The sequence below is a fragment of the Condylura cristata genome, unplaced genomic scaffold (assembly GCF_000260355.1).
Source record: "Condylura cristata isolate star-nosed mole 26May11 unplaced genomic scaffold, ConCri1.0 scaffold00055, whole genome shotgun sequence".
Classification (NCBI taxonomy): domain Eukaryota; kingdom Metazoa; phylum Chordata; class Mammalia; order Eulipotyphla; family Talpidae; genus Condylura; species Condylura cristata.
The window spans coordinates 1,324,600-1,349,340 of record NW_004567156.1 but is presented as its reverse complement, the minus strand read 5'-3'; the positions used below and the strand labels follow the sequence as shown (position 1 = coordinate 1,349,340).

At 56.7% G+C, this 24,741-nt stretch overlaps 4 protein-coding genes across 6 annotated transcripts in view; 1 reads left to right on the top strand and 3 right to left on the bottom strand.

Annotated features, from left to right (window-relative positions):
• The window catches only part of TNXB (tenascin XB), a 64,538-nt gene extending 63,675 nt beyond the window's left edge, over window positions 1-863 (top strand). Inside the window, exons 39-40 of the mRNA XM_012734379.1 lie at window positions 160-323; window positions 585-863. Of these exons, the coding sequence (XP_012589833.1) occupies window positions 160-323; window positions 585-686 (266 nt within the window). The 3' untranslated portion in view covers window positions 687-863. The remainder of the gene's footprint in view (window positions 1-159; window positions 324-584) is intronic.
• Window positions 864-899: 36 nt separating this feature from the next.
• LOC101621694 (steroid 21-hydroxylase) lies at window positions 900-3,333 on the bottom strand. The gene is made up of 10 exons (XM_004695107.1): window positions 3,132-3,333; window positions 2,959-3,048; window positions 2,682-2,836; window positions 2,508-2,603; window positions 2,313-2,414; window positions 2,128-2,214; window positions 1,797-1,997; window positions 1,410-1,588; window positions 1,230-1,333; window positions 900-1,150 (listed from the first exon to the last, which is right to left on the bottom strand). The coding sequence occupies exons 1-10, from the start codon at window positions 3,331-3,333 to the stop codon at window positions 900-902; spliced, it is 1,467 nt and encodes a 488-aa protein (XP_004695164.1).
• Window positions 3,334-7,221: 3,888 nt separating this feature from the next.
• LOC101632091 (complement C4-B) lies at window positions 7,222-20,527 on the bottom strand. Its single transcript, XM_004695155.2, has 41 exons — window positions 20,439-20,527; window positions 20,119-20,317; window positions 19,725-19,923; window positions 19,425-19,495; window positions 19,257-19,345; window positions 18,991-19,073; window positions 18,687-18,783; window positions 18,437-18,542; window positions 18,223-18,349; window positions 17,714-17,829; window positions 17,428-17,607; window positions 17,114-17,299; window positions 16,838-17,023; window positions 16,523-16,681; window positions 16,098-16,224; window positions 15,860-15,934; window positions 15,410-15,607; window positions 15,207-15,318; window positions 15,045-15,115; window positions 14,625-14,764; window positions 14,310-14,519; window positions 14,019-14,070; window positions 13,842-13,931; window positions 13,495-13,704; window positions 13,263-13,338; window positions 12,961-13,117; window positions 12,752-12,868; window positions 12,468-12,639; window positions 12,021-12,253; window positions 11,782-11,949; window positions 11,446-11,505; window positions 10,484-10,577; window positions 10,222-10,405; window positions 10,000-10,090; window positions 9,807-9,881; window positions 8,555-8,657; window positions 8,354-8,443; window positions 8,176-8,274; window positions 7,956-8,039; window positions 7,586-7,718; window positions 7,222-7,473 (listed from the first exon to the last, which is right to left on the bottom strand). Exons 1-41 carry the CDS (start codon window positions 20,501-20,503, stop codon window positions 7,332-7,334), a joined length of 5,226 nt encoding a protein of 1,741 aa, XP_004695212.1. The 5' UTR covers window positions 20,504-20,527; the 3' UTR covers window positions 7,222-7,331.
• Window positions 20,528-21,393: 866 nt separating this feature from the next.
• STK19 (serine/threonine kinase 19) overlaps window positions 21,394-24,741 on the bottom strand; it is a 6,532-nt gene continuing 3,184 nt past the window's right edge. The window contains exons 3-7 of one of the 3 annotated variants that reach the window (XM_012734433.1): window positions 23,527-23,622; window positions 23,151-23,290; window positions 22,191-22,288; window positions 21,953-22,040; window positions 21,394-21,800 (exon numbers count right to left, since the gene is read on the bottom strand). In XM_012734433.1, the coding sequence (XP_012589887.1) occupies window positions 21,755-21,800; window positions 21,953-22,040; window positions 22,191-22,288; window positions 23,151-23,290; window positions 23,527-23,622 (468 nt within the window). In that variant the 3' untranslated portion in view covers window positions 21,394-21,754. Of the gene's footprint in view, window positions 21,801-21,952; window positions 22,101-22,190; window positions 22,289-23,150; window positions 23,291-23,526; window positions 23,623-24,741 lie in introns of all 3 variants that reach the window. The other 2 variants (XM_004695918.2, XM_012734434.1) reach the window with 2 other exon arrangements.

Genomic DNA, 24,741 nt, shown 5'->3' with positions numbered 1-24,741 from the left:
GGGGGCCTGGCGGGGCCGAGGCCGGGGGTCCTGAGGGAGCTTGTGGGGGCCTGGCGGGGCTGAGGAGCCTGGCAGGGCCTGGTGGGGCTGGGGGGCCTGGCAGGGTCTGGGGACCTGGCAGGGGCTGGGGGCCTCATGCTCTGTCCACTCCCCACCCAGGGGACTCCATGAGCTACCACAGCGGCAGTGTCTTTTCCGCCCGTGACCGAGACCCCAATAACTTGCTCATCTCCTGTGCTGTCTCCTACCGCGGGGCCTGGTGGTACAAGAACTGCCACTATGCCAACCTCAACGGACTCTACGGGAGCACAGTGGACCATCAGGTGAGGGCCCAGCAAGCAGCACAGAGCGGGGGCAGTTTGCAGTGTGAAGGGGCAGGTCCTGGGCCCTGGTGCCTGCGGGTCTTGTCTGTGAAATGGGACACAGTCTCACGAGCTATGATGAGGCGGAGATGGTTTATTGGCTGGAAAGGGCCCACTCCGGGCTAAGCCTCTGTCCTCTGCAGTCGAGGGCTAGGAAGGGGGCAGGGGTGGGTGGGAGCAGATGGCATGTCTGACTCTGGGTCTCTCCATGTCCTTCCCCAGGGAGTGAGCTGGTACTACTGGAAAGGCTTTGAGTTCTCTGTGCCCTTCACGGAAATGAAGTTGAGACCAAGAAACTACCAGCCCCCAGCCCAGGGAGGCTGAGCGCTGCTCACTGCTCCCGCGCACCCCTGTATGATTGCCATGCACTGAGGGGTCGCGCCTGGAGAAGAGCCAGGGGCCGCCTTCCCCAGCCAGCCCTGGAGCCTTCTCCACGATCTCACAGCACTATGTTTACAGGGGGGAGGGAGGGGTCGTGTGGGAGCAATAAAAGGAGAAACTGAGGAAGGCGTGTGTCCTGCCCTGTTACTGGCTCACCTAGGCCTGGGGCCCCCGCACCCTGGGCTGCAGCCGCACCTGGAAAGGCTCCATCTTGAGGTTGGTGCAGCAGTGGGGCTGGGGCTGCAGGGAGGGCAGGGTGCCCTCGGCTGGCAGCAGCGTGAAGGCCTGGAGCAGTTTCACCAGAACCACAAAGAGCTCCAAGCGTGCCAGCGACTCCCCCAGGCACACGCGAGGCCCACAGCCAAAGGCCAGCGAGTTGGGGCTCGCGTCAGGGTCCAGAAAGCGATCTGTGGGGCGGGCGTACAGATCTGGGGCTCTGCCCGGTTCATAGCCGCAGTTTCCCCTGCACCTGGTCCCGTCACTTACCTGGCCGGAACTCATGCGGCTGCTCCCAGACAGACGCGTCCAGGTGGGCACCTTGGAGGTTGGGGATGATGACCGTGCCCTTGGGGATGTCATAGCCGAGGATACTAAGGGAAGGGTGGAGTTAGACACCCGCCAAGACCCCCCTTTCAGCCCCACTCATCCCTTCCTCTCTGGAGTCACCTGCTGGACCGCGTAGCGCAGTGTGGCAAGGCCAGGGGCACCACAGGCCGCAGGCGCAGCACCTCTGCAATGGTGGCATTGAGTAAGGGCAGCCGTGCGCGGTCCTTGTAAGGGATGCCGGAGCCCGAGGCGCTGGGGCCCAGCTCTCCATCCACCTCTTCCTGCAGTCGCTGCTGAATCTGGGCAGTGGGGACAAACCTGGTGTCTGGGCCTGTGCCCTGCCACTCGCGGGCCCACGCTCCCAGCCTCTGGCCACTCCTCGGAGCACACTGTGGCAGCCTTGGTACCACCTGGGCGATGCCTCTGGGGCCAACACCCGGCGTCAGGGTGCCTGTAGCCCAGCTAGGGCTGCCAGGAAGGAGCCTTCTGTCTGCCCCCAGCACATACCTCAGGGTGGTGAAGCAAGAACAGCACAGTCCAGGACAGGGTGAGCGATGTGGTCTCCGTGCCACCGATGAAAAGGTCCACCACAGACATGTGCACGTGCCCCTCGTGAAGGTGCCCCAGGCCTCTCTCCTCCCGCCGTTCCCCTATGCCCTGCAGCATGTAGTCCATCAAGTCCCTCCACTGGCCTGCCACCATGCTCTTCTGGGGAGGGGAGAGGAGACGGCTGAGTGTCCAGCTTGCGGGGAGGGCTGGGTGGAGCAGGCCCAGGAATCTGCCCAGCTCTGGGGCAGAAGCACCCCCGGCTGTGGGCTGAGGGCAGTCCGGTCCCCACCTTGTGCTTCCTCAGCTGCCTTTCTACAAGCCGCTCCCTGTTCTCCATGGCCTGCTTCAGCCTCCGGAAGCCCGGGATGGGGAAGAACTGGGCAGAGCAGCAGAGTTGGAGCCGCTGGGAAGGTAGTCCGCTCCCCCCAACCTCACCTCCCAGGTGCTAGGCACTGCTGGGCTCTCCCGCCTCACCCTGAGAAAAGGAAAGATGTCCACAATTTGGATGGACCAGTGGTCCCAGGTTTTCATCAAGTCCTGAACACTGCTGTGAAAGGCATGTGATAAGCTATCCTCCTGCGAAAAGGAGGGAATCATTTCAGTTCTGGATCGGGGCCAGGAAGGAGCTAAAACTGTGCCCAAGCATAGGGAGGGCAAGAGAGCCTTGACCTTGACTCCAAAGGTGAGGTAACAGATGATGCTGCAGGTCAGGAGAGAGAACCCCTCCTGGATGTCCACAGGGGCGCCCGCCTGGGCTCGCATGCGCTGTGGGGACAGAGCACGAGCCAAATAGGCTGACGGGAGAGGTGAGGCTGACCCAGGTGGCCCAGGGTCCAGCCTCACCTCACAGAACTCCTGCGCCAGCTGCTCCACCAGGACTTCCGCAGAGTTGCGCATAGACAGCAGCAGGGCCGAGCGGGTGAGCTTCTTGTGGGCCTTCCAGAGCGGGGAGTAGTCCCCAAGCGCTAGGTCCTCAGAGATGTGTGGCATCATCCTGTCTGCCATGGGGTGGGGGGCAGAGGAGGGGTTGAGCAGACCAAGGAAGCCCAGCGCCTAACCTTCCTGCCAACCCCTGGCCCCCTGCTTCGTCCCCCACCCACAGAAAAACCCCACCCCTTACAAGATGGGTTCTGGGGTCTGCCGGCAAAGTCCTCCCGCTTCTTGACCATGGCCTCCTCGATGGACCTCCTAGAGTTCAGCACCACCACATCTGGGGAAGGCAACGTAGGACATCATAGGGAGAGGACCTGCATGCCCACCTTGGAGGGGCCAGGCAGGGGCGGATGCTCTCACCTTGGAGCCCGAGCCGCAGTCGGTAAATAGGCCCGAGCTTCTGAGTCAGGGTAAGCAGATAGATGGGGAGGCCAGGCTGCCGCAGGTGCAGGAAGCCAGGGGCGAGAGGGGGGAGGCGGGGGCTCCTGAGCCCCCACTGGCCCCACAGCAGGCGGGCACCGGTCAGCAGGACCAGCAGAAGCAGCAGCCCGAGCGGCAGCATGGCGGGAGACCCATGCATGAGGCCCCGGGCCTGCTACTTATAGATTCAGGGGCTCGCCACTACCTTGCTCCTCGGGCTATTCTTAGACTTCCCCTGACCCTGTCCCTCAAGTCTTTGCCCACAGACCCGCCCACAGAATAGCACACTCCTGGAAAGGCACCAGGCTGATGGCCTTGGATGTCTCTTACAGAAAAGACAACCTTCCTCTTTGAAGCGTAAGAGCTGCAGTGGTGACCTTTCTCCCGTAGCCAGGACCATCAGCCTGCTGGCTCCATGTCAACTACGCAAGAAAATGTGTGTGCTCTGGCCTGGGCCCTCTCCCCTACCCCGCCTTGGACCTGCTTAGTGCCTCAGAGTTGTTTCAGAGAGAAGGGGGCCTCCCTGCCTAACCTGCCTCCAGAATTGCCTAAACAAGATGAGAATGATCTGTGGGTTTTTCTTAACTCACAGAGAGTGGTACTATAGCTAGCTCACCTGGGTTATCCACCTTCTACCTAGAGATACATATTATAATATACCTGATATGCTTTAGTTGCAAGGAAGAGACCTTGAGCTACCTGGAGCCAAATATACAAATTGTATACAAAGATGGGGAGCAGAACCGAAAGCAGGGAACCGAGAGCCGGGAAGCAAGAGAGAGGCCTCACTGCCCTGGAAGGCTGGGGCCAGAGACATTCTCTCGCTCCTCAGTCCTCCTTCCATGTTGGCTATCCCCTCCTCTCTCTGCCGGCCAAGCTGCTCGTGCCCCCAGGTGCAGGCAGAACAAGACCTCCTTGGACGTCAGAGTGCACATTATAGGTCAGTCCCGGGGGATGGAACATCCATGGATTCCAAAGTCCCCAGGAAGGAGCTCAACAATCCCCAGGACCAAGGGTCCAGCCCTACTTTGGAGCCATAGCCATAAGGGGTGACTTCTGGACTAAGTAGGGCTTTCAGGAACCCCTTTTGTGGGTGAGGAAGCAGCCGAGGGCCTTAGAGGAGGGACTTGGGGAGAAGTGACACTTCAGAGTGTGGCCAGGCCCAGGGAGAGGCCAGGACTGATTGAGGCTGGGACTGAGAACCTGTTGGTGAGCTGGGCCCAGGCCCTTCCCAATTCCCTGTTCTCTGATGTGTCAGCAGCCTCAGGAAGCTACTGTGAGGAGCCTTTCTCTCCTCAGAGCTTCGTCTAGAATACAGGCTGTGCAGCTAAAGAGTCAAATGAATGGAGACCCTGGCTGCATCACCCAGGAGCTTGAAGAGTTAACCCCTGAGGCTCTGGTGGATGGGGTTCAGGCTCTGCTGGGATTCGTGCCCACGATGGAGAAAACGGGTGGAAATTCTGAGGTTGAGCAAGAACCGCTGACCTTCCTCAGAGTTGGCTTTCTAGACCTAGGCCATGTCTTGCTACAAGTACAGCTGAATCCCTGGTTCTTATGAATGAGTTTCTGCCACCACCATGCCCACCAGCTTTGGGGAGACAGATCTGACCAGCAGGCACAGGGACACATAAACAACAAGAAGAGTGAAATACTGGGCTAGGACAGAACCTCTCAGAGATGTGTAAAAAGGGACTCACCTGGGGCCCTCCCTGGTGGCACAGCAGGTTAAAGCACAGCACTGAGAAGCTAAAGCCACTTCAGCACAAGTTCAATCCCTGCCCCAGAGGTGACCACATGGCATGGCAGAGCTCTCCTGACCTGCCCACTGCTCCCCTCAGCAGTGTACTTCTCAGCCGGCCTGTGCTGCTCCCCACTCTGTCTTTGGTAAATAAATAAATCTTTTTTAAAAAAAAATTTTTTTTAAAGATTTATTTATGTATACAGAGCTGGGATGCAGGCTAGAGATGCAGGGGCAGTGAGAAGATTCAGAGACAGAGTGGGGAGCAGAACAGGCCGACTGTCAAAGTACACTGCTGAGGGGAGCAGCGGGCGGGTCAGGAGAGGTCTGCCGCGCCATGTGGTTACCTCCAGGGAAGGTGGGGATCGAACTCATGCGGAAGTGGCTTTAGCTTCTCAGTGCTCTGCTTTAACCCGCTGTACCACCAGGGAGGGCCCCAAAAAATGTTTGTTTTTTTTTTAAAGGGACTCGTCTGAAAGGATAGTGACCTGGAAAGTGGCGTGCTGTGAATGCCAGACTCCACTTACTTTGTCAACCCTGTCTTTCCACCCAACCTGCAAATCCAAATTATAAACATGATTAACTATGTGCTGGTTCCCCTATGCTGCCTCTGGGTGTTGTCTCCTTCTGCCTCAAAACCCCTCACCTACCCCATTCTCTCAGCCTTCACAATCCAACTTGGAAGCCTCCCTTGCCCACTCTTCATAATTGTCCAGAGTGGGCCAGATGCTCCAACTATGTGGGTCAGATGCCCTCAGACCCACTCTGCTGCCCCGTATCACACCTTTCACCGAGGACGCAGACTGGCACAGATAGGATGCAGAATGAGAACTCTACAGCTTTTAGTCTGTCGTCGAGTGACTGGCTGCTGAACATCTCAGTTCCCACCAAAACTGAGCTCAGCAAATTTATCTAGATGGATTTCTAGATCAGTACTGAAGACCCAAGGGGTGCTGAACGCAACCAAATAGGATCTCGCCTGCCCCCCGCCAAAAGCTAAACTCTGAATGTCTTTTCACAAAGACAATTTTATATAATGCTTACCAAGGGGATCATGTGGCTAATCCCCTTAAAAAAGCAGCTCCCCTATTGTGGGTGCTGTGATTCTGTAACGGGTAGACTTGAGGAGTGGGGTACAGTGGGAGATGGAGTGGGGAGGGTGCGGGGGGGCAGGGTAGGCGGGCATGTACCCTCAGGGTTAACAGTCCTTAACAACCAGAGACATGTGCCCTTGTGTGGCTGGCCTCGGAGAGTCAAGAATTATGTTAGTGATATGCGCTGGCTTCTCAAGGTTGCTGGAATACAGCTAGAGAATAAATCACAAGAGAGGAGTAGGGAGGGAGTAGGGAGAATAAAGGCGACTAATAACTGATTCTGTTTAAGTTTGCCAACAAAAGTTTGTCGGTGAGAGTGGCTCTGGCTACAGCACCCCTGAATGGGGAGAGCTGGTGGCAGGTGGGGAGGGTTGCCTCCAGGACAACAGTAGCCCCTCAGCAGTGACAAGCACACCAGAGCCAGCCTTTAGCTTGTTGAAAATCAGTACCCAGATGAAGACACCCGAGCCGTGGACGGCATGACCCTGAGCGAGTTATCCTTAGCGCCCTGATAACAAGAGCAAAGGTCCACAGGCATTCAACATCCCAGGCTGCAGCTAAGCACAACAGCCCCCAGAACTGCCAGCTGCACCAGGGCAGAAGGGGAACAGTGGCTGGCAGCCTCCTAAGGCAGAAACGCGAGGTGTGGGCTGAGGCCAGCCCCTGCCTGAGGCCGCCGTGATGGCTACACACTGGGCAGGGTGCCCTGCAGGCACAGCAGGTCCTCATGGTGCAGGCTATTGGGTGTGCCGTCCTGGGAACCACCCAGGAGGGTTCAGGCGATGCTGGGTACCCCAAGGGCCACCCAGGCTCTGAGAACCTAAGATTGTGAACCCTGGCCCTCCCTGGTGGTGCAGCGGGTTAAAGCACAGCCCTGCAAGCTGGCTACCGCCACTGCAGTGCAAGTTCGATCCCAGCCCCAAGGTGACCCACGTGACGCAGCTGACCTCTCCTGTCTTGCCCACTGCTCCCCTCAGCAGTGTATTTCATTGATCGTCTGTTCTGCTCCCCACTCTGTCTCTGGTGAATCTTCTCACCACCCCTGAACCTCTGGCCTATACCCCAGTTCTGTGTGCATAAATAAATAAATCTTTGTCAAAAAAAAAAAAAAAGACTGCAAACCCTGGCTTTGGGCCCCCCAGAAGCTGTAAGGGGCACTGGGCACGCTGCCCTCAGCCCTGGAGACATACACTGACACTTTGCTCAAAGGTCTTTATTGAGAGGTTGGTCCTGGGTGGGGGCCTGGTGGGTGGCAACAGTCCAGGGCCACCTTTTCCAGCTCAGGCTCCCGGGGTGGGAGGGCGGCCCTCACACCTGGCAGCCCTGTAGGCCATACTCCTGGAGGAATGCTTTGAGTTGGGCGCAGGCTGTCCGGTGGCGGGTGACCCGGCACAGGCGCTCAGAGGGTATCTCCTCGATCCAGCTGTTCGATTCCAGCAGGTATTGGGGACTGTAGGGGCAAAAGAGTGGTCATGGGGGGAGGGGGAAGGTGGGGGGGGAGGGGTGCAGGCGGGAGAGGGAAGGCCTGAGAACATGTGGCCGGGGGGGCCCAAAGAACTCACTCTCCCTTGAGATCATGGGTGACTCCATCCTGACCCATGATCAAATATTCTTTCCCAGCTTCCAAGCGAAGGCGGCATGATGCTCGAACTAGGAAGTTGCGGGTCTGACCAACAGTGGCCTTGACATCGTTGGCTGAGGGGAGAATGGGCACAAGAGTGACCAGAGGCCAAGAGAAGGGGAGCCTGGGCCAGGGGTTTTGGTGCGTCCCCTCATTTTACACTCACTGCTCCCAACACGGAGGAGCAGCCACTTTCCTGTTTATGGAAAGCCCAGAGCTTCTAAGAGGCCTCCTCTGAATGTCCACTATTCCAGGCAGCCAGGCCCCAAAGCCAGACCTCAGGGCGGTACCCCCAGCCCTTCCCCTCATACTGAAGTGCAGGACTTGGGTGATCCTGGTCTCAAAGAGGCGGAAAGCAGCTTTGCCATCTTCTCGGAGAACCTTCACCTGGAAGCCTAGGCGGGATTTTAGAAGGGAGGAAGGTTAGTTACCCCAGCCTGAGAGGCCTGCAAATGGGTGTCACAGAGGCCGCCTCCTCGAAAGGGGCAGGCACAGCCTGAGGGTGGCTGGGCAGGCAGGGAGGAAACTGACCATAATCCACCCGGGGAGAGTAGCAGGCAAACTTCATCCTGTACCCGTCTTCCTCCTCCAGCCCCCGCTCCAGGGCACGGTGCTGTCGCGGGCACTTTCCTGAAGTCAGAGCCCAGGTGAGCCAGCACAGGCCTATTCATGCCCTTATCCAGCCCTGGCCCCCAGCCACGGGGCTCACCCTCGGCACACTGGCAGACGTCAGCAGAGCACAGCGTGGACAAAAGTTTGCTCCTAGTTGGTGCCCCGTAAAACACAGAACACTTGTGCTCTGGAGAACAGAGGGGTGGGGTGAGGGCACAGGCCTCCCAGTCCCGAGGAGCCACCATTTGAGTGTCCCACAAAATCGAGCCAGACCTCCCCAGTGCCCCGAAGCGCTCACCGGGGTTGTAGTAGTCATAAAGGGTGGCGCTGGCCGGCTGCACCAGCCCCACGGCCACCTCCTGCACAGCGCCAAAGCCCACACACTCCCGGGAGGTGGGGACCTGCGGGGACAAGCAGTCAAGGACGGCAGACCACTGTGCTGAATTTCCTTGGGCCTGGTTCCCTTTGTTCTTCAGTGTCCTTCATGTCCTTTCAGTTTCTGGCCATTAGAATGCTAAAAACTGCTCCCCAAGGTCTCTGCTGACTTCACTGCCTAGACAGTGACCTCAGTCCAGACTCTGGTACAAGCTATGTTCTCCCACAAGCTCTGCTTCCCTTCCTTTGTGCTCCCCGGGGGAGGTTTCTACTCCACAGGATTCCCCTACATCTCCTAGCTCATGACTCCCAAGCTCAGTGTCAGCCACATTCTTGTATTAGGATTTTTGCAGGGTGTATAAATTCTCTAAGTTCGCTCTCTCATCCCCAAACTCTCTCAGCCCTCCCAACAGCTTGGCAACTAACACCACCAGGGCCCTATCGGCCAGAAGCAAGCGGCAGAGCTATCATTCCACCGGCCCCCGCGACCCCGCCACTCACTCTCGGGCCCAGGCCCTTCTTCACCCCACACTGGTCCAGGCCAGCTCCTGCATGGCCAGCAGCGAGCCCAGAAATCCTCCTGACTCCTCTTTGTGTCATGTTTACGCAGACCCCTGCAGACCCCTTTACGTGGCTTCTGCACACACCGCGGGGTCTCCCCTGACCCACTAACACTGGCTAACAGCGTTAACAGTCAGCATTAACACCCCTTTTTGCATTTTCTCTAAGTTATGTGTAAGCATTGAAAAACATGTTTGAGAACCACCAGAGGGTTGTTAGCTCTGTTTCAGCCAAGTCAGCATATGCAAAGGAAACCTCATCTATGACCACCCTCTCCATATAGAAGAAAATATACTTAGTATCTAAAACAAACAAAATGAAAAAATAAATCTAGGCAGGTCAGCCAAGCAGGTGGGCCCTCTACCTGAATGAATCCTGCTGGACAAGGCTTGCCCTCAAGCCCTTCCCTGTTGGCAGGCACTGGCCCCAGGCTACTTCAGGGGCTCAGCCACCTCCCCACAGGCCCCGCCCTGGCTCTGCTCTGGCACTCTCCTGGCCCGTCTCTCTGCCCACACCCCAAGTGCTACGAGCTGTGGCCACCAGCACAGCTGTGTCCTGGGGCAGCTCACCGGGAGCTGGCCCCAGTGCCCTTCGGCCATCCCCTCCCCACTCACCGAGTCAAAGTACAGCAGGATGTGGGGCCCCTCGATCTCAAAGTGACTGACATAGCGGTCAGAGAGCGAGGTCAGCTGTCAGGAAAGGGAGATGGTCATGGCAAGGTGGCTGCGAGTCCTGTGCCAACAGGACCCGGCAACTGGGGCACTGTGGGGTGGGGCAGGTGCTATGGACAAGGGCAGCTGAGCGCACCTTCTCCAGGTCAGCCTGCAGCGCGTGGAATCCGCTCAGGAGGGTGATGTCCGCAATGGCCATGCCCGACAGCCCCAGCTTGCCGTTCCGCCTGCAGAGAGCCAGGCCCTGTTGCCAGCACCAGGCAGCAGCACGCTCCCACCCCAGCTGGTCCCTGCCCACCTCCCTGCTCCCTCGGGCCCGGGGCCTAGCAGCGGCCCACATGCAGCCCCAGGCACCCACCAGATGCATACGGTGTACTGCACTCTGGCCTCCTGCATCTCGGCCACCTTGGGTGCCTCCCTCCTGCGGCGGTTCCTCCGTCCCTCAAACAGCTGCAAGGGTGTCACGGGCTGGGAATAGGCCCCTGGGTCGTCACTGGCTTCTGGCTGCTCATACTCGTAGTCCAAGTCCTCGTTTGCTTCCACTGTGTGGGGATAGCATTGAGGCTTGGGCCCTGGCACCAGCCCCATCAGGTTCCACGGCCTCTGACCCCAGCACTCACTGGTGTACTCCACGTGGCCCATGACAGTCACTTCAATTTGAAGGTCGTTGCAGGTCGTGTTCTCCATGTTCAGGACATTGTAGGCACGAAGCACCTGGTCCAGCATAGGGCAGGGAGGGGGCACAGGGCATTTGGGGCACAGAATTCTCTCCTAGGCCATGTAGCAGGATCTCCCCACACTAAGGGACCAGACTTCATCCCCAACTCATGCTCCACCTTGACCAGTCCAGAAACCTGAATGGACCCGGGTGTTGGTTAGTTGAGGAGACAGACGCTGGGGCAGGGGCCGGCCCTGGGGGGCGCGAGCACTCTATACTGTGCAGAGGAGGCTGAACTGAAACTCCAGCTAAGGCTTGACAGAGAATGAGTTCACCGTGTGGGGCCGGCAACAGGGGAGGAGAATTGAGCCAAGGATTGCTGAGTAGGTGAGGCGGCCCGCCTGGCTGGGGAGGTGGGCAGGGCCAACTGTGGGGCGGGGCAGCCTGACTATTCTCCAGGCTAATGTGACTCGTGCGAGCACAGGGTCCCGGAAGCAAGTGACAAGGGCAGTGAAGGAGAACCCGAAGCCCCAAGGAAAGGCCCAAGGGTAGGGGCACGGAGACAGCCTCGAGCAGCAGTGGGGCTCCTGCAGCGATGGGGATCTAGTGTCAGATGAAGGGACACGAGAGAAGGAGTCGGGTTTGGGACATGCCACGTCTGAGGTGCTGGGAAGCATCTGGATATCACCTGGGGCCTGTGGCTCAGGGCAGAAGCCTGCACTGAGAAGCTGGGTGTGCAGGCCTTCAGCTCTGAGGGGCAGAGGCCAGAGCCTCTGGACGGCAACACCCAAGACGGCACAGAGGGACCCCCAGCCTTACATGCATTCCTTCTTCCCAGACCACGAGCTTGCCCGCAGGTCTCCCACCCAAGACCCCAGCCCTGCCTAGTCCTGAGCCCAGGTGCCCATTGCTGCCAGCTCTCACCTTCAAGGTTCCTTTGCTGTTTCCTCCCACCTTCACGTTAATCTTGCTGTCCAAGGAGAACTTTGAGGAATGGAAAGGAAAAAGAGGTGAGAAAGAATGCTGCAACTTAGCTCCTCCCTAAAAACAACTCCAGAGTTCACCCCTCCCCATGCATTAGCTCACGTGGGCCTCCTAGAAGGTAGACTGCACATACTACTGTCACATGAGAAAAGTGCAGCTCAGAGGGTAGGTGACTTTCTCCAGGTCACCAGTGAGGAAGCCTTCCCGAAGGGTATCAGGAAGAGGTGTTGCGGGGAGTCTGAGGGAGGGGGTCGACCAGGCGAGGGGGTGGTTTACCTGCAGCTCCTTTTCCAGCCCCTTAACTTTCAGGTTAGACAGCTTCAGCTCATAGGACATGAGCCCATTGCGGCCCAAGGAGCTGAGAGTCACATTGAGCCCCTTCTCCTCGGTGGTGTGGGAAGCGATCCAGTACTCCGACAGAGCTTCCAGCGCGATCACGGTGTCCTGAGGGGTTGGCCAGGGCTCAGGCCCTTGGTCTCAGGACCACCCACCCCCGGAGCCCAGGGCCACCCTACCTGGGTGCTGCGGAACCCCCCCTTGTAGCTGCCCTGCTGGTTGAGCCAGGTCGCGGCCTGGTCAGCCATCTCTGCCTTGCCCTCCCGAAGCAGCAGGTGCAGCAGGCCATAGGCTGTGGTCTCAATCCACAGGGCCGGGGCCTGCGGCACGGGGTCTGCTGGGTTTCGAGGAGCCTGGGTGGGTCGCACGATGTTGTTCTGTGAACCGGTGATGGAGCCCCAGAACAGGCTATCTGGAAGTGAAGGGACACCCACAGGTGATCGGGGCTGAGGGGCGCATCCTATCACTGGGCCCTCTGAGCCCATCAGTCTTTCCTGATTCTACCCCAGTCATCCCCAGTTAGGCTTTCATTCCTCAGGGTCTTCAGTCAGCATCCCCCTTCAGGTACACTTAGGAGTCCCAGTGTCCCCAACCTTGGCTCACTGCCAGGTCCCCTTGATACTCACTGTCAGTCTCCTCAGCCATGGCCATGAGGTTGTTGTGGGCAACATCCTGCAGGTCCTGGGGGGCCTTGGTCAGCGTCAGGGCATAGGCGGTGATGGCGGCTGCGTGGGCTCCCAGGAGCCCCTCACTTGCCTTTTCCCCCAAGAATGAGCTTGCTTTTAAAATGGAAGCTTCCTAGAAAGAAGGGGGGAGGGCAGAGTTGGAGGCTGGATGCCTGGATTCTGAGGAGAAAGTCGGGGGCGGAGAGCTAGAGGTCACAGGAGGGCGACTATGTGGGTATCCCTACCATTCTCTGCTTCAACGACTCTGCACTCTTGCCCTGGAAGGCAGCCAGTCCGTGCTGGAGGGCGATCACCACGAAGGCTGTGAGTGCCACGGTCTCGTCATTGCCCACCAGGCCCCCCTAGGTGAAGGGGGAGGAAAAGAAGCTGCCACCAGGAGCCGGGAGGGGCCGGGAGAGTTCCCACGTGCGCTCTCCAGCCACGACTTCCGCACCTGCATGTCCCTGTGAATAACTGGTTGAAGGTCCTCAAACGAGCCATCCCCCTGTTGCTGGGACAGAAGCCACTCAGCCGTCTCCTGCAGCTTCTCAGAGGAGCCGCCCACCTGCTCCTGGGCCAAACTCAGAATCTTCAGCACAAAGGCTGTGAGCCTAGAGGGGAGGAAGGGGTGATGGGGAGAGGGACTGGTCCCTTCAGAGCACATACCCCACCTCCCCAGACTCTCCCTATGTCCCCGTTCTGCCCCCAGCAGCCCCAGAGCCTCTCAGAAACCAGAACCACTCGCCATGGCCTCACCAGGTACTGCTAGTCCGGTGCAGCCAAGCGCCATAGGAACCATCATTTTTCCGAAACTGCTGGATCCGTGTGTAGCCTTGGAGAGGAGGCAGCTGCTGAGGCAACACTTCCACTCTGTGCCGGAGCTCCCCATTCCCTCAGGCCCACTCCCCTCCCCCCAGCCACCCTCCCCACCCATTTTCCATTAACTGCGCTCTGCCAGCCCCCACGCCTACTGCCCCTGACCGAGAACCTTTCTGAATCAGATCCACAGCATGGTCCTTGGTCTCGGGGGGCAGCGAGCTCCATTGCTCTGTCTTGTCCAAGTAGCGGGAAGCAGTCAGTGTTGGAGCCAAGAGCATCATGGTTTGTTCCCCGCAGCCCTGGGGGAGCCTCAGGAGGGAGGCCAGGCCTCCCGGTGACAAGGCCCCCTCAGAGCCCAAAGTGGCCAGTGGATCTTCCACTATAAGAGGGGGAGAGGATTATGGATTGGCGAGCAGGTCTGGGGAGCCTAGGTTAGAGGGTCGTGGGGTCAAACAGGGGTCAAGGGTTTCACACGAATCTCAGTGTGGCCTGGGAAGGGAAAGAGGACACTCCCACCTGTGACCCTGACAAAGCTACTGAAATCTCCATCGGGGATAATATTGGGGTCGGAGTTGCCAGGAATTTCCAAGGTCCGGGCTCTGTGGTCTGGGGAGATAGGGCAGGTTGGCAATCTGTCCCACACCCCCCACCACCTGCGACCCCTCAGGATGCTGATGGCGGCATGTCACTCACCGAGGGGGTTGAGTTCATAGACAATCTCCTCCAGGTGGATGGCCCCTTCTTTCTGCCTCGGGGGAGACACGGTTGTGAGTCACGCAAAACCGCAGCTTACGCTGCCTGCGCAGATTCCCAGGACCGGAGCTGAACTTCAGAGTTGGGCCAGAATTGTGGGAGAGGCACCAGACTGAGGCACCGGGCCTTGCTGCTGGGCCTCTGGTTTGGCCAGGAGGGAGGGAGCCAGGGGTGGGGCGGGGGAGTAAATCTGGGAGTCTGGGGGCCTGGACTCAGGGATGTCCCACTCACCTCAATCTGTAGAATCTTAGATACTGCATCCCCCACAGGGGTGTCCCTTAGCCCTCGAGCCACCACCTTCAGGGGTATAGCAGCAGCCGCCATAGGCACCACCGAGAAGCCAACGGGCCGGGCAGAGCCTGCAGGCACCATCACCTGCTGGGCCAGCCCTCCACCCCCAGCCAGACACAGTCCCTCCACTGGTGACACGTGGACGCTCACCTGGGGATAGGAAGAGGGCGCTGGCCAGAGCCCCAGCCCAGAGAGGCGCCCCACCCCAGCTTCTGACACAGCTTCCCCATGGTCTCAAGCTCCCAAGGGCCTCACGGTCAGATTATTCTCCATGTAGTTGTAGAGGACAGGCCGAAGCTCAAGCTGCTCAAAGCGGCGGATGGAAACAGGCAGGCGGAGATGCATGTGGAACTCTCGGAACACTTGGATCTTGATGGGTTTGGCCACACATAGGCCTGATGGATGGGGCCGGGGAGGGCAGAGGTCAGAGGCCTAGGGCATCGAGGCCCCAGGGTCCCCAGAGGGAAGTCCAGGGAGTGATCCAGCTCTGCCCACCCCCATCCCTGCTGCCTGGCCCACCAGCCCACACATATGGGTGCATGTTGGTGCAGACTTCCCCACTCTAATGGTCCCCTTCCTATACTAAGAGCAAAGGGCTAAGCAAGATGTCTGAGTCGGGGGGAGGGGGTGAGGGTGGAGGATGTGAAGCTTCAGGCCCAGTCTGGGTGCCCTCACCTTTGGTTTTGGACAGACTCACACCATGGATCTCCCATGTGGTGATAGAGTCAGGGACTGTCTGTAGCAATCTGTGGGCACAAAGGTGAGAAGCCCGTCACATCCTGGGCTGCCCAGACACCATAGGCCAAAGGCAGGGCCAGCCCCACCCCAGGCCCTCACTGGAGGAAGCCGTCCACTCTTTCCACTTTCCAGAGCCAGTTCTCCGGGAAATAGCTGCGCACAGGAATTTCATCTTCCTCAATCAGGTCCTCCTTCTGCAGCGTCTCCATGACTGGGGGAGTGAGGAGGAGGGGAGTTTGGAGGGGCCCACTTGGCCCTTCCAGAAACCCCCACCTGTCTCCCAGCCCCACTCAGCCCCTCACTTCGGGCAAGGCTCCCGGGCTCCCTGGCCCGGGCCTTCCTGCGCAGGGCCTCAGCAAACTGGCAGCAGGACAGGAAGGGCTCCTTGCAGGCCGGATCTCCCACGCGGGCTACCCGCTGCTCACAGGTGCGGATCATGGGCAGCCGTGTCAGCCCATCCTGGCAGCAGCGCCTGGCCACTGGGGAAGAATACTGGCCCACTGCAGGGCCAAGTGAGGGTTAGTATGAGGGAACAGAAAGGAGACACACCTTATCCCACCCTGACCAGGACTCACTGAGAGGCCAGCAGAGGACGGCCTCCCACCCATCCCAGCCACCTTCAGCCCCAGAACATGGACCTCTGGCCCCTAATACCATATCCTAGCTCACTCAGGAGCAGAGTAGCCGAGAGAGAGAGAGGTGTTCATCCTGACCCTGGCCAAAGCGGAGTTTCATGGGCACCCACAACTCACACTTCTCACTCATCTCCTTTTGGAAGTTCACGTCTCTTTTTTTCCGGGTTTTATTCTCCTTGGGACAGCTTAGACCTGGTAGAGAGCAGGTGGGCAAGTAGGGTGTGCAGCCTCGCACCAACCAGCCCTGCTCCCCTACCTGGCACAGCCTTCCTGCCCTTCTTCCTCCCATCTTGCCCTTGGCCGCTCCTCCTTCCTTCTGTCTCACCACCCACTCCTCCTCTCCCCCTGTTCTCACTTTTTCTGGCTTTGGTAAAGCGCTCTCCATCAGAAAAGGCCAGCCCCACATCCTGGAACACCTGAAGGGCATTGTCCCCACCCCCAGGACCACAGCCAAGGTTATAGCTGTTCATAACTTCGAAGACCTGGCAAGAAAAGGCAGAATGTCAGAGAGACCGGCAGGGCTGAGGGGCAGGCAGGGTCACTCAGATGGGCAACGAGGGCAGAGAATGGACACGCATGAGAAGAGACAGAGAAGAGAGAAATGGAGACCATGGTGGAGGCGGGGGAAGGCTTGATAAAAGAGCTGGGGGAGGGGCGGGAGGGTGAGCATGGGGTGCTGCTGGGGAGCCTGAGTGAGCTCCAGGGGTCAAGGCTCAGGACTCCGGGCAGTGGATCATGAGTCATAGGGGCAGGGGGGCTGGAGAGAGGGCCCTGACATACCTTAGCCATGTCGAGGGGTTTGTGGGATGTGCTACCCACAGCATACAGAGCCGTGTCCACAGCTCCCAGAGCCACTAGAGCTGGAGAATCCGTGTGCAGCTTAAGCTTTATTTGGTCCCCAGGAAGATAATTCTTGTTCTCGTCCACCTTCAATTCCACCTGGCAGCGGCGGGAGGTTGGGGCATGCAGGGTAAGGACAATTTTCAGTCCTGTGCATCCTTAATGTGCCCCAAACTAAACCCATGGCCTATTCCCAATTATTCTCTTAACCCTCCCAACACATACACACACCTCCATCCCCATCAATGCCATTACCTTGCCCTCACAGTCCACGGTCTGGACGTCCACTCTCAGGGAATTGGCCACTGGGAGGCCCCGGTGGTAGAAGTAGGCCACAAAGTAGAAGGAGGGTGCCAGGTCATGGTCCACAAATATGGAGACTGAGGTCAGGGTCCGCCTGGGCTCTCGATTCACCTTCATGATCTGGCCCCTGGATATGATCTGGGCCAAGAGCGGTTTCCTCAGGGCTCTTTGCTGCAGAAGCCCCTCCCTGCCGCCCTTCCTCCCCACAACGGCCTGGCCCGTGCATACCATGTAGTAGTAATAGGGGAAGCTGGGCTGACTGACACCCACGGTTTGCAGGTTCAGGTTAAGAGTATCTCCGACACGAGGCGGTCGAGGATTAAGCCTCTCAATGGACAGAAATCCAGGGCCTCCCGAGCTGGGGGCTTTCACAAGGAGACTGGCTATGGCTGGATTGGGAGAGCCTGCAGACACCTGGACAGAGGCAGGGTAGGGTCAGCGGCAAGGACACAGGCCCTGAGCTCCTCCCCCCGCCCTGGGCCGTGGCCCCTCAGGAGGCAGCTGGCCCCTCATGCCCTGCCCCCTGTGTGTGGGAGTCCCACCAAGAACTGCACTTCTGAGGCCTTCTGATTGATAACAATAGGAATGATGACTTGGCCGCTGCTGTCTGTGTGCTCTTCATGGTTTCGGGTTATAGAAGCAGAATCAGGGAAAGACAACGTGGTAGAAACTTTGACAGGAACATAAGAAGCTGGGGAGCCCGACATGTCACGGACCAGGGCCTAGGCGGTGACAAAGGGGCAGGTAAAAGCCAGTGGTCAGCAAGGCCTTGTACCCTCCTGGCGAACACCCCCTCCTCCCACACACCCTCCCCCTTCTGGAAGAAACCTGCAGCAGAAAGGAGGACCCTGGCACGAAGTGTCGCTGGGTGTTGCTAAGATCCACGGAGAAGGGAGAGGACACAAAACGCCAGGATGTGAGCTCGGCCTCCTCTAGCTCTCCCCCTGCAAGATATAGGATAGAGAGAGGTGGAGGACAAAGTGCCTAAGGAGAGGACAGGAGAGCAAGGAGATGGGGTGAGGAAGAGCTCAAGTGTCTCCCACCCCAAGACAGCGAACAAGACACCAGCTTTGAAGGGGTCACACAGGACCCACACAGGTGATGCCTAACGCATGTCTGGAGGGAGGAGCAGATAGGAGGATGAGTGGAGAGATGGACAGATGGGTGCATGCATGAGCAAAAAATAAAATGAGCCAGGAGGAAGGTGCCCTCTCCCCAGAAATACAGTTGGAGTCTGTGTCCCGGAGCTGTCCTGCCTTTGGAGCTGAGATAGGGGTAAGAAGCGTGCTAGAAAGCTGGGAGCCAGTTCTGGGTCACAATTGGAGGAAGCCACCCACCTGGAGACTCGATGACAGCTGCCGCGACATAGAGGCGCTGCCCTGGCAGGTGGGTGATATCAAGCTTTTTCAGGGCGCCCTGAACCTCAGGCGTTGAGAGGGAAATGTGGCACTGGCCATCTACCAGCTGGGGCAAAGGAGGAGACAGGACACAGTAAGACCTGAGTCTCCCATACCCCCTGCTCTTCTCTCACACCTCAACCCTCCTTCCCACCTTGACTTGACTCTCCAGTCCTCGAAGGAAAGTCTTGTTACCATTGTCACCCAAGAGCCCAAAGCGCACATAGGCCACTCCCTGCACCGGCTTCCCATAGATGTACCTGCCGCCACAGAGAGAGTGGGGAGGGGCAGGCTGAGGGCTGCAGAACATGCCGGAAGGGTCTGGGAGCGAGGGAAGCAGGGCTGCACTGTACATTGATGCTGAATGGGGAGGTTTGGTGCAGGCCCCATGGGGCGGGCGTTACCTGGCTTGGATGTCTAACTGGATTTCATCAAGAAAATCAGGTGTTGTTAGGATGTAGGGCTTTTCAGGGATGATCTTCACCTCAAAGTTGGGCAGAACTGACCCCGGGTGAAGAGATAGGCACGTCAGACTCGAATGAAAGATCCTTTAAAAATGCTCCTCCCCCAGGGCTGGGGCACCTTGTTCTTCCTACCACGCACATCCCCACATTCCTACCCCCGCCCACCTATATACACAGTTCTGCCTCACCACCCCTTATTCCCTTCAGAAAAGGAATCGCCGTTCCGCCTAGCTCCAGGGCTCACCATATTTCTTCACCTCAAATTGGGTACTACTGTTGGAGTTCACGCCATCTGAGAAGCGGGCTGAGATCTTCCAGGTCCCTGACCTGAGGAGGGACAAGACAAGGACTCAGCCCTTGTGACAGAGGGGAACCGGGCACCTTGCTCCCCAGATGACCACAGGGTGAACCAGGGCTCAGGGGGCCTGGGATTGGACTCTGTGTATCAGAGAGTAAAGGGAGACAGGAAGGAGGCAGTGATCCAGGCACTCCTACACGGGGCCAGCTTACTCTGAGATGTCCGGGATCACAAAGTCACCCTGGTAGATGGACGAAGACGTAAACACCTCCTTCTTCTGCACAAGGAGGCCATGAGAGTTCTGTGTGGGAGTAGAAGGGATTACGGGTGGGCAATCAGTCAGCAGCCAGCGTCAAGAAGGTCAGAAGTCAGGGACTCACCTCCACAGTGACCGTGAGGATGTCAGTGGCTGGGCGCATCTTTTGATCCAGAGCAAAGACCCGGTACCGAACTAAGAGGGCAGGTGAGAGAGGTGAGATGTTCACGAGGAAGGTGGGCCCAGCCCTCCCACCTCCCTCCAAGGACCAGGGTGAAGAACGAATGTTTCCTAAGCAGCTTCCCAGATGGCACTTTTGGTTATCTCACTTAAGGGACATCACGTCTCTTAAGGGACATCACATCTCTTAAGCACTTAAGCTGAGAGGGAGTTAGGGTTAATTAAGGTCCTGGCAAAGACGTACCCCGCTGGCCAGGGTTATAGATGGGCTGGTCAGTCTGCACAAAGAGGTGTCCCCAGCGAGAGGAGAAGAGCAGGTTGATGCCCTGAGTGTCTGTTTTTCTTGACAGAGCCTGTGTCAACCATGATGACTGGGCCATCAGCTGGATATTGGGGCCTCTGTGGAGGTTACTGAGGCCACAGTTCTCCCCTTTCAGGGGGATCTGTCAGGAGAGAAGCAGCAGATGAGAAATAGAAGGAAAATGAGAAACTGGAGCTGAACCAGGAAAGAAGACCGTTCAGGAAGGACAAGAGGAGGCCAGGACAGCAAACCAGGCTTAGCTCAACTCCCAAAGGCAATGACAAGACGGGGGAACGAAGGAAGGTGCCCAGCAGCAGGGAGGGTGGCGTCCAATTACCTGGAGACTCAGGAGTACGAAGTCTTTTTCTGAACTGACGGTGAAGGCCACTTCTGGGGAACAGTGAGCATTATTCTCAGATGGATTCCTCAGGAACACTGACCCTTGCACCACCTGCCCCCGGGTAGCATCCTGGAGCTGTACCCCCACTGACAGGGGGACCCCCAGGCGAACCACAGAAGGAGCAAACAGGAGCAACCTGAGGAGAAGAGGTGCATATCAGTGGGGGTCTCCATTCACCACACCACCCCAACCATGCCCACTCTCCCACTGCCAGCCCTGCCCCCGTTTCAAGCACTCCAGCATCCTGCTTCCAGGACCTGGGCTCCTGCAGAGATGAGGCAAAGAAGCTGAACGCCCAGATAAGGCCCCAGAGGAGCCTCATGACTGCAGGCCCCAAGAGGGATCAGACCCCTCAGTCTGTTTGCTCCTTTCTGGTCAACCCCAGGCTTGGAACAAACTGACTCTGGACCTTGCTCCTCCCCTACCCCAGCCAAGCCGGGAAACCACGTGATAATTAAGAAACGCAACTGGCCCCAGGCCCAGTATTGGGGGGGAGGGGACACCCTGGACACCTGGATTCCTGAAGGAATCTGAGGAAACCATGGCCCAGAGATAGAGCTTGTCTACCATTAACCCCTTTCCTCCTAGCACACGGGCACCTCCCCTGACTGGTTGTGTCCACAGAGTGCCTGTGGCTAGAGACACACAACTCCTGGGTCAAGGTGCAACCAAGTGAGGGTCAGAGGCCCCCGTCTCTTACTATAGCCCCCACAAAAACTGAACTACCCCAGATAGGCTTTGCTTTTTGTAGGCACTAGAAGTTTAGCAGTTTAGGGCCTTCCCTGGTGGCACAACAGATTAAAGCGCAGCACTGCAAAGCTATCAACAGCCGCTTCTGCACGAGTTCGATCCCCCAACAGGGAGCTGACCCACATGGCACAGCAGACCTCTCCTTTCTCACCTGCTGCTCCCCTCAGCAGTGTACTTTGTGGATCTGCCTGTTCTGCTCCCCACTCTGTCTCTCACCACCACTGAGCCTCTGCCCTATACCCCAGTTCTGGATGCATAAATAAATAAAATCTTTTAAAAAAGAAGTTTCGCAGATAGGGGTCATCCCCACCACCCCACCAGGAGAATTCACCTCACCGTTCCTTTTCTGAACAATGAGGAAAAGCTAGGGCCCAACTTTGATTTTACGCCTACCCCCAAGCAAAACACCCAAACATACACATGACATGAAATAAAAGACAATCAGAAAGCATCATAGGCAGGAGTATTTTATTTGGCAGTTTGAACCCAACACTTCAAGAAGAGAGCCCCATGCTCCTTTACCAGCTACCCCGGACACCCCACTTTCCTATCCCAACACAATAGCAGCAGCACCTTGCTGCATGAAAGCAGTAGCTGTGGCCTTGAAACGGTTTCGGCTCTATTGCCATGGAGGGCAGAAAAGCACTGCCCACACCCCATCCCGGGTCAGAGCCCAGGTAAACAGTACAGTCACGCTTGGCCCTCTGCACGGATGCAAGTGCGCCTCATACTGGCGCCTGTCCTTCCCAAGGTGACCAGTCTCGGCCACTGATGGGCGCTCCATAGCCCGCTCAGGGGAGGTGAGCAACAACACGCACAATCCTCACGTTTCTGACAGGCGGAGGAGGGTTCCAGAAGAGGTGGAGACACTGCAAGGGAAAGACAAGGCTGGAGCCGGGCTCCCAGGCAAGGAAGCGCCCAGGAGTCGCTAGGCTGCACTACGGAATGAGGCATGGGGCAGGGAGGCGAGATGCAGCTTTGGGTCACTGCGCTGATCTGCCAGGGGCTGCGCGCGACTCACCAGTCCACCAGCTGGGCCCCAATGAGGTCGTGCACGTGGTAGGCGAGGCCAAGTCGCACCGCGGCAGGTGCCCGGCGGCCCAGGAGCTCTGAAAGGAGCAGCTCTCGGTATTTGGCCTTCCGGACCATCCCAAGGACAGCCTGGCGTCCTGGACAGGGGGACAGTGATTGGGGCCTGGAGGCCTGAGAAGCCACCAAAGGTGGCTCTCGAAGGGCTAAGGGAGCAGCAGACAGGATACCTCTAACAAAATATTTGATGAACCTCCCAGCTCCAGGCACCGCTAGCCACCAGCTCCCAGCATCTCGGACCGTGAGGACGCCAGCGTTCACCAGCTGCCTAAGGGGGTTAGGAAACCAGGAGAGGAGGCCTTGGCTCAGAGGGCCCTCTCTCCTCCCCCACCCATTCCCGTTTGGACACTAAATTCCCAGAAACACGGGCAGCCATGCAAAGCTGCTGATAACAGAAGCCTGTCCCTGGCAGGGCACAGCTCACAGCAGCGTGTGTCGGCCTGCTGCATCGGGCCAGCCTGCCCCCACTCTTACTTTACCTTTTACTATTACTTGCTCACCAAACAGCTTCTCCTCTGGGAAGCCTTCCCTTGTCACATGCATGGACACATGCTCAGTCCCACCCCAGGGGAGAAATAAAAAATGTTTTCTGGGCTCCTGCCACTGCCTACGCCTGCCCCACCATGGGTCCTCCCACATCTTACTGAAAAGGAGATTTGAAGATGTTTTTGCATTTTCCACGGGTTACCAAGTAGGAAGCCTGAGTTAGATAAAGCTTCTTGAAGTGATATTTTTAATTTAACCGTTGCAAGCTATTATTCTTTTCAATGTTCCGGGGTATTCCAACTCTAATCTTTATTCTCTGTATTTATTTATATCAAGCATTATGGTTGCTGCCAGGCCTCTGTATGCATTTAATTAGCGACCCAGATTGCCTGAATTTTAGTCCAGGGCCTTTGGCCTTTTCCAAGACTAAAATCCTTGGAAAGATTAGAGGGAGGAGTATAAACTTAGGTCACTTAACAATAAGGAAGGAAAAGGTCAAGACTAGATGGTGGGGGAGTGAGCAAGCTGGAAGAGGTGGTTCCCTGGTGGACGAGGAGTCAGTCTTAGCACTATCAATGCTGTGGCTAGAGGGAGACAGGGAAATACCAGATGCCGGCACATTTTGTTTGTCCCCCAAGTCTCACGTGATCTCTGAGTCTCTGAAGCCAAAGGTCTGTGTCATTTGGTCCTGCTGGAAACTTAGGTCCCCACAGGCTGGAAGCACGGAAGTGAGAAACTTCTGTACTGCCCCAGCATACGGCCGGCCATCGCTGGCCTTGAGGACCTGGAAGCAGAAATGAGAGATGCAGTCTGGCCCCACCTTCACCCTCCACCAACCTCTATCCCCAGGACAGCTCTCTTCCTGTTTTCCCTTCTGCTTTTCTCCTCGTCCTCTCCCTCATAATACCACTTACCAAAGCCCTGTGCCCTCTCTGTGAAGTGTGGGGCGGGGGAGATTTTCTCTTTATTTCCTTTCCCCAATTTCCCTGCCCATTTCCCCTCCACCCATGTCACACGCACTCTGGTCCTATAGTCCTCGGCGAAGACAATTCCATGGGCGTCCAAGTCGAAGCCTAGCTGGATGATTCTGATCTCCCCCTGCTCTTGAAGCTCCTTCTGTCTCCAGAGAGATGGGAGTGAAAAGAAGGGTGTCAGGATGAGATGCTCTACTATATTCTGGGCAGTTTTGGGCATGGAGATTTTTTTAATCAGAAGTGGGGAGTTTTTCTCTAAATAGAGGGAAAACTTTGGGGAGAGAATCAGGTGGATCACTACCAAAGAGTCTTTTCCAATTAGTTATCTATCCTCCCAGCCACCAACCTCATCTCACAAACAATCACTACGTCATTTCTAAGGCCAATCCTATGTCAAACACTAAGATAAAATCGTCACAAGCCTGCTCTCAGGAATCATTTCAAACCAGTAACAAAACCCACAGTCAAAAAAGTATATTAACTCAACTCATAAACTCAGGGCAGACAAAATAATCAGTGAGGAAACAGATTTCAGTAACAACTTTAATTACTAAGAAATTAACTGAATAATACACATACATTTCAAAAATATATAGAACATTTAGCAAACCTCACCATACATCACAAAACAGGTTTCAGTAAGTTTCAGACACCTGAAATCATATTGTATATGTTATTAATATTATTTCTGTCAGAAGTCAGTAACTATAAGGTGACAAGAAAATGTTTAGAAATTAAGACTTACACTTATAATTAATTCAATGAGTCAAAGAAAATTTAGAGTTTGAAGATATTTTGAACTGAACAATAGTGAAAATATGTATCAAAACTTCAGAGATATATGTGTGTGTATTTTGTAATGTCTGTGTGTGTGTACAGATATATATATGTAGAGAGAGAGATGTCTTTATACATAGATATCTTAATACTTAAGTACTTACAGGGAAATTACAGCTTGACATGCACACTTTGGAAAAGAAGGTGAAAGTTAATAGTAAATAAGCCCAACATTGAAAGGGAAACAGATTAATGGAATAGAAAACATTCATATAAGAGAGAAACAAGGCAGAGTGTCAGTTTTTTTAAAGAGCATTAAAATTGGCAAGCCAGGGCCCTGCCTGGTGGCGCAGCAGGTTAAAGCACAGTACTAAGAAGCTAAAGCCACTTCCGCATGAGTTCGATTCCGCCTGCCCCGTGGTGACCACATGGCGTGGCAGACCTCTCCTGACCCGCCCGCTGCTCCCCTCAGCAGTGTACTTCG

Coding starts and splice junctions, on each gene's coding strand:
- LOC101621694 (XM_004695107.1), bottom strand. CDS start 3,333: ATGCTGCCGCTCGGGCTGCTGCTTCTGCTGGTCCTGCTGACCGGTGCC. Junction 3,049..3,131: donor ACTGCGGCTCGGGCTCCAAG/GTGAGAGCATCC, acceptor TGCCTTCCCCAG/ATGTGGTGGTGCTGAACTCT. Junction 1,998..2,127: donor GGCAGCTGAGGAAGCACAAG/GTGGGGACCGGA, acceptor TCCCCTCCCCAG/AAGAGCATGGTGGCAGGCCA.
- LOC101632091 (XM_004695155.2), bottom strand. CDS start 20,503: ATGAGGCTCCTCTGGGGCCTTATCTGGGCGTTCAGCTTCTTTGCCTCA. Junction 13,705..13,841: donor TAGCTTTGTCAGGGTCACAG/GTGGGAGTGTCC, acceptor CCCCTCTTATAG/TGGAAGATCCACTGGCCACT. Junction 11,506..11,781: donor GGCTGGAAAAGGAGCTGCAG/GTAAACCACCCC, acceptor CATTCCTCAAAG/TTCTCCTTGGACAGCAAGAT.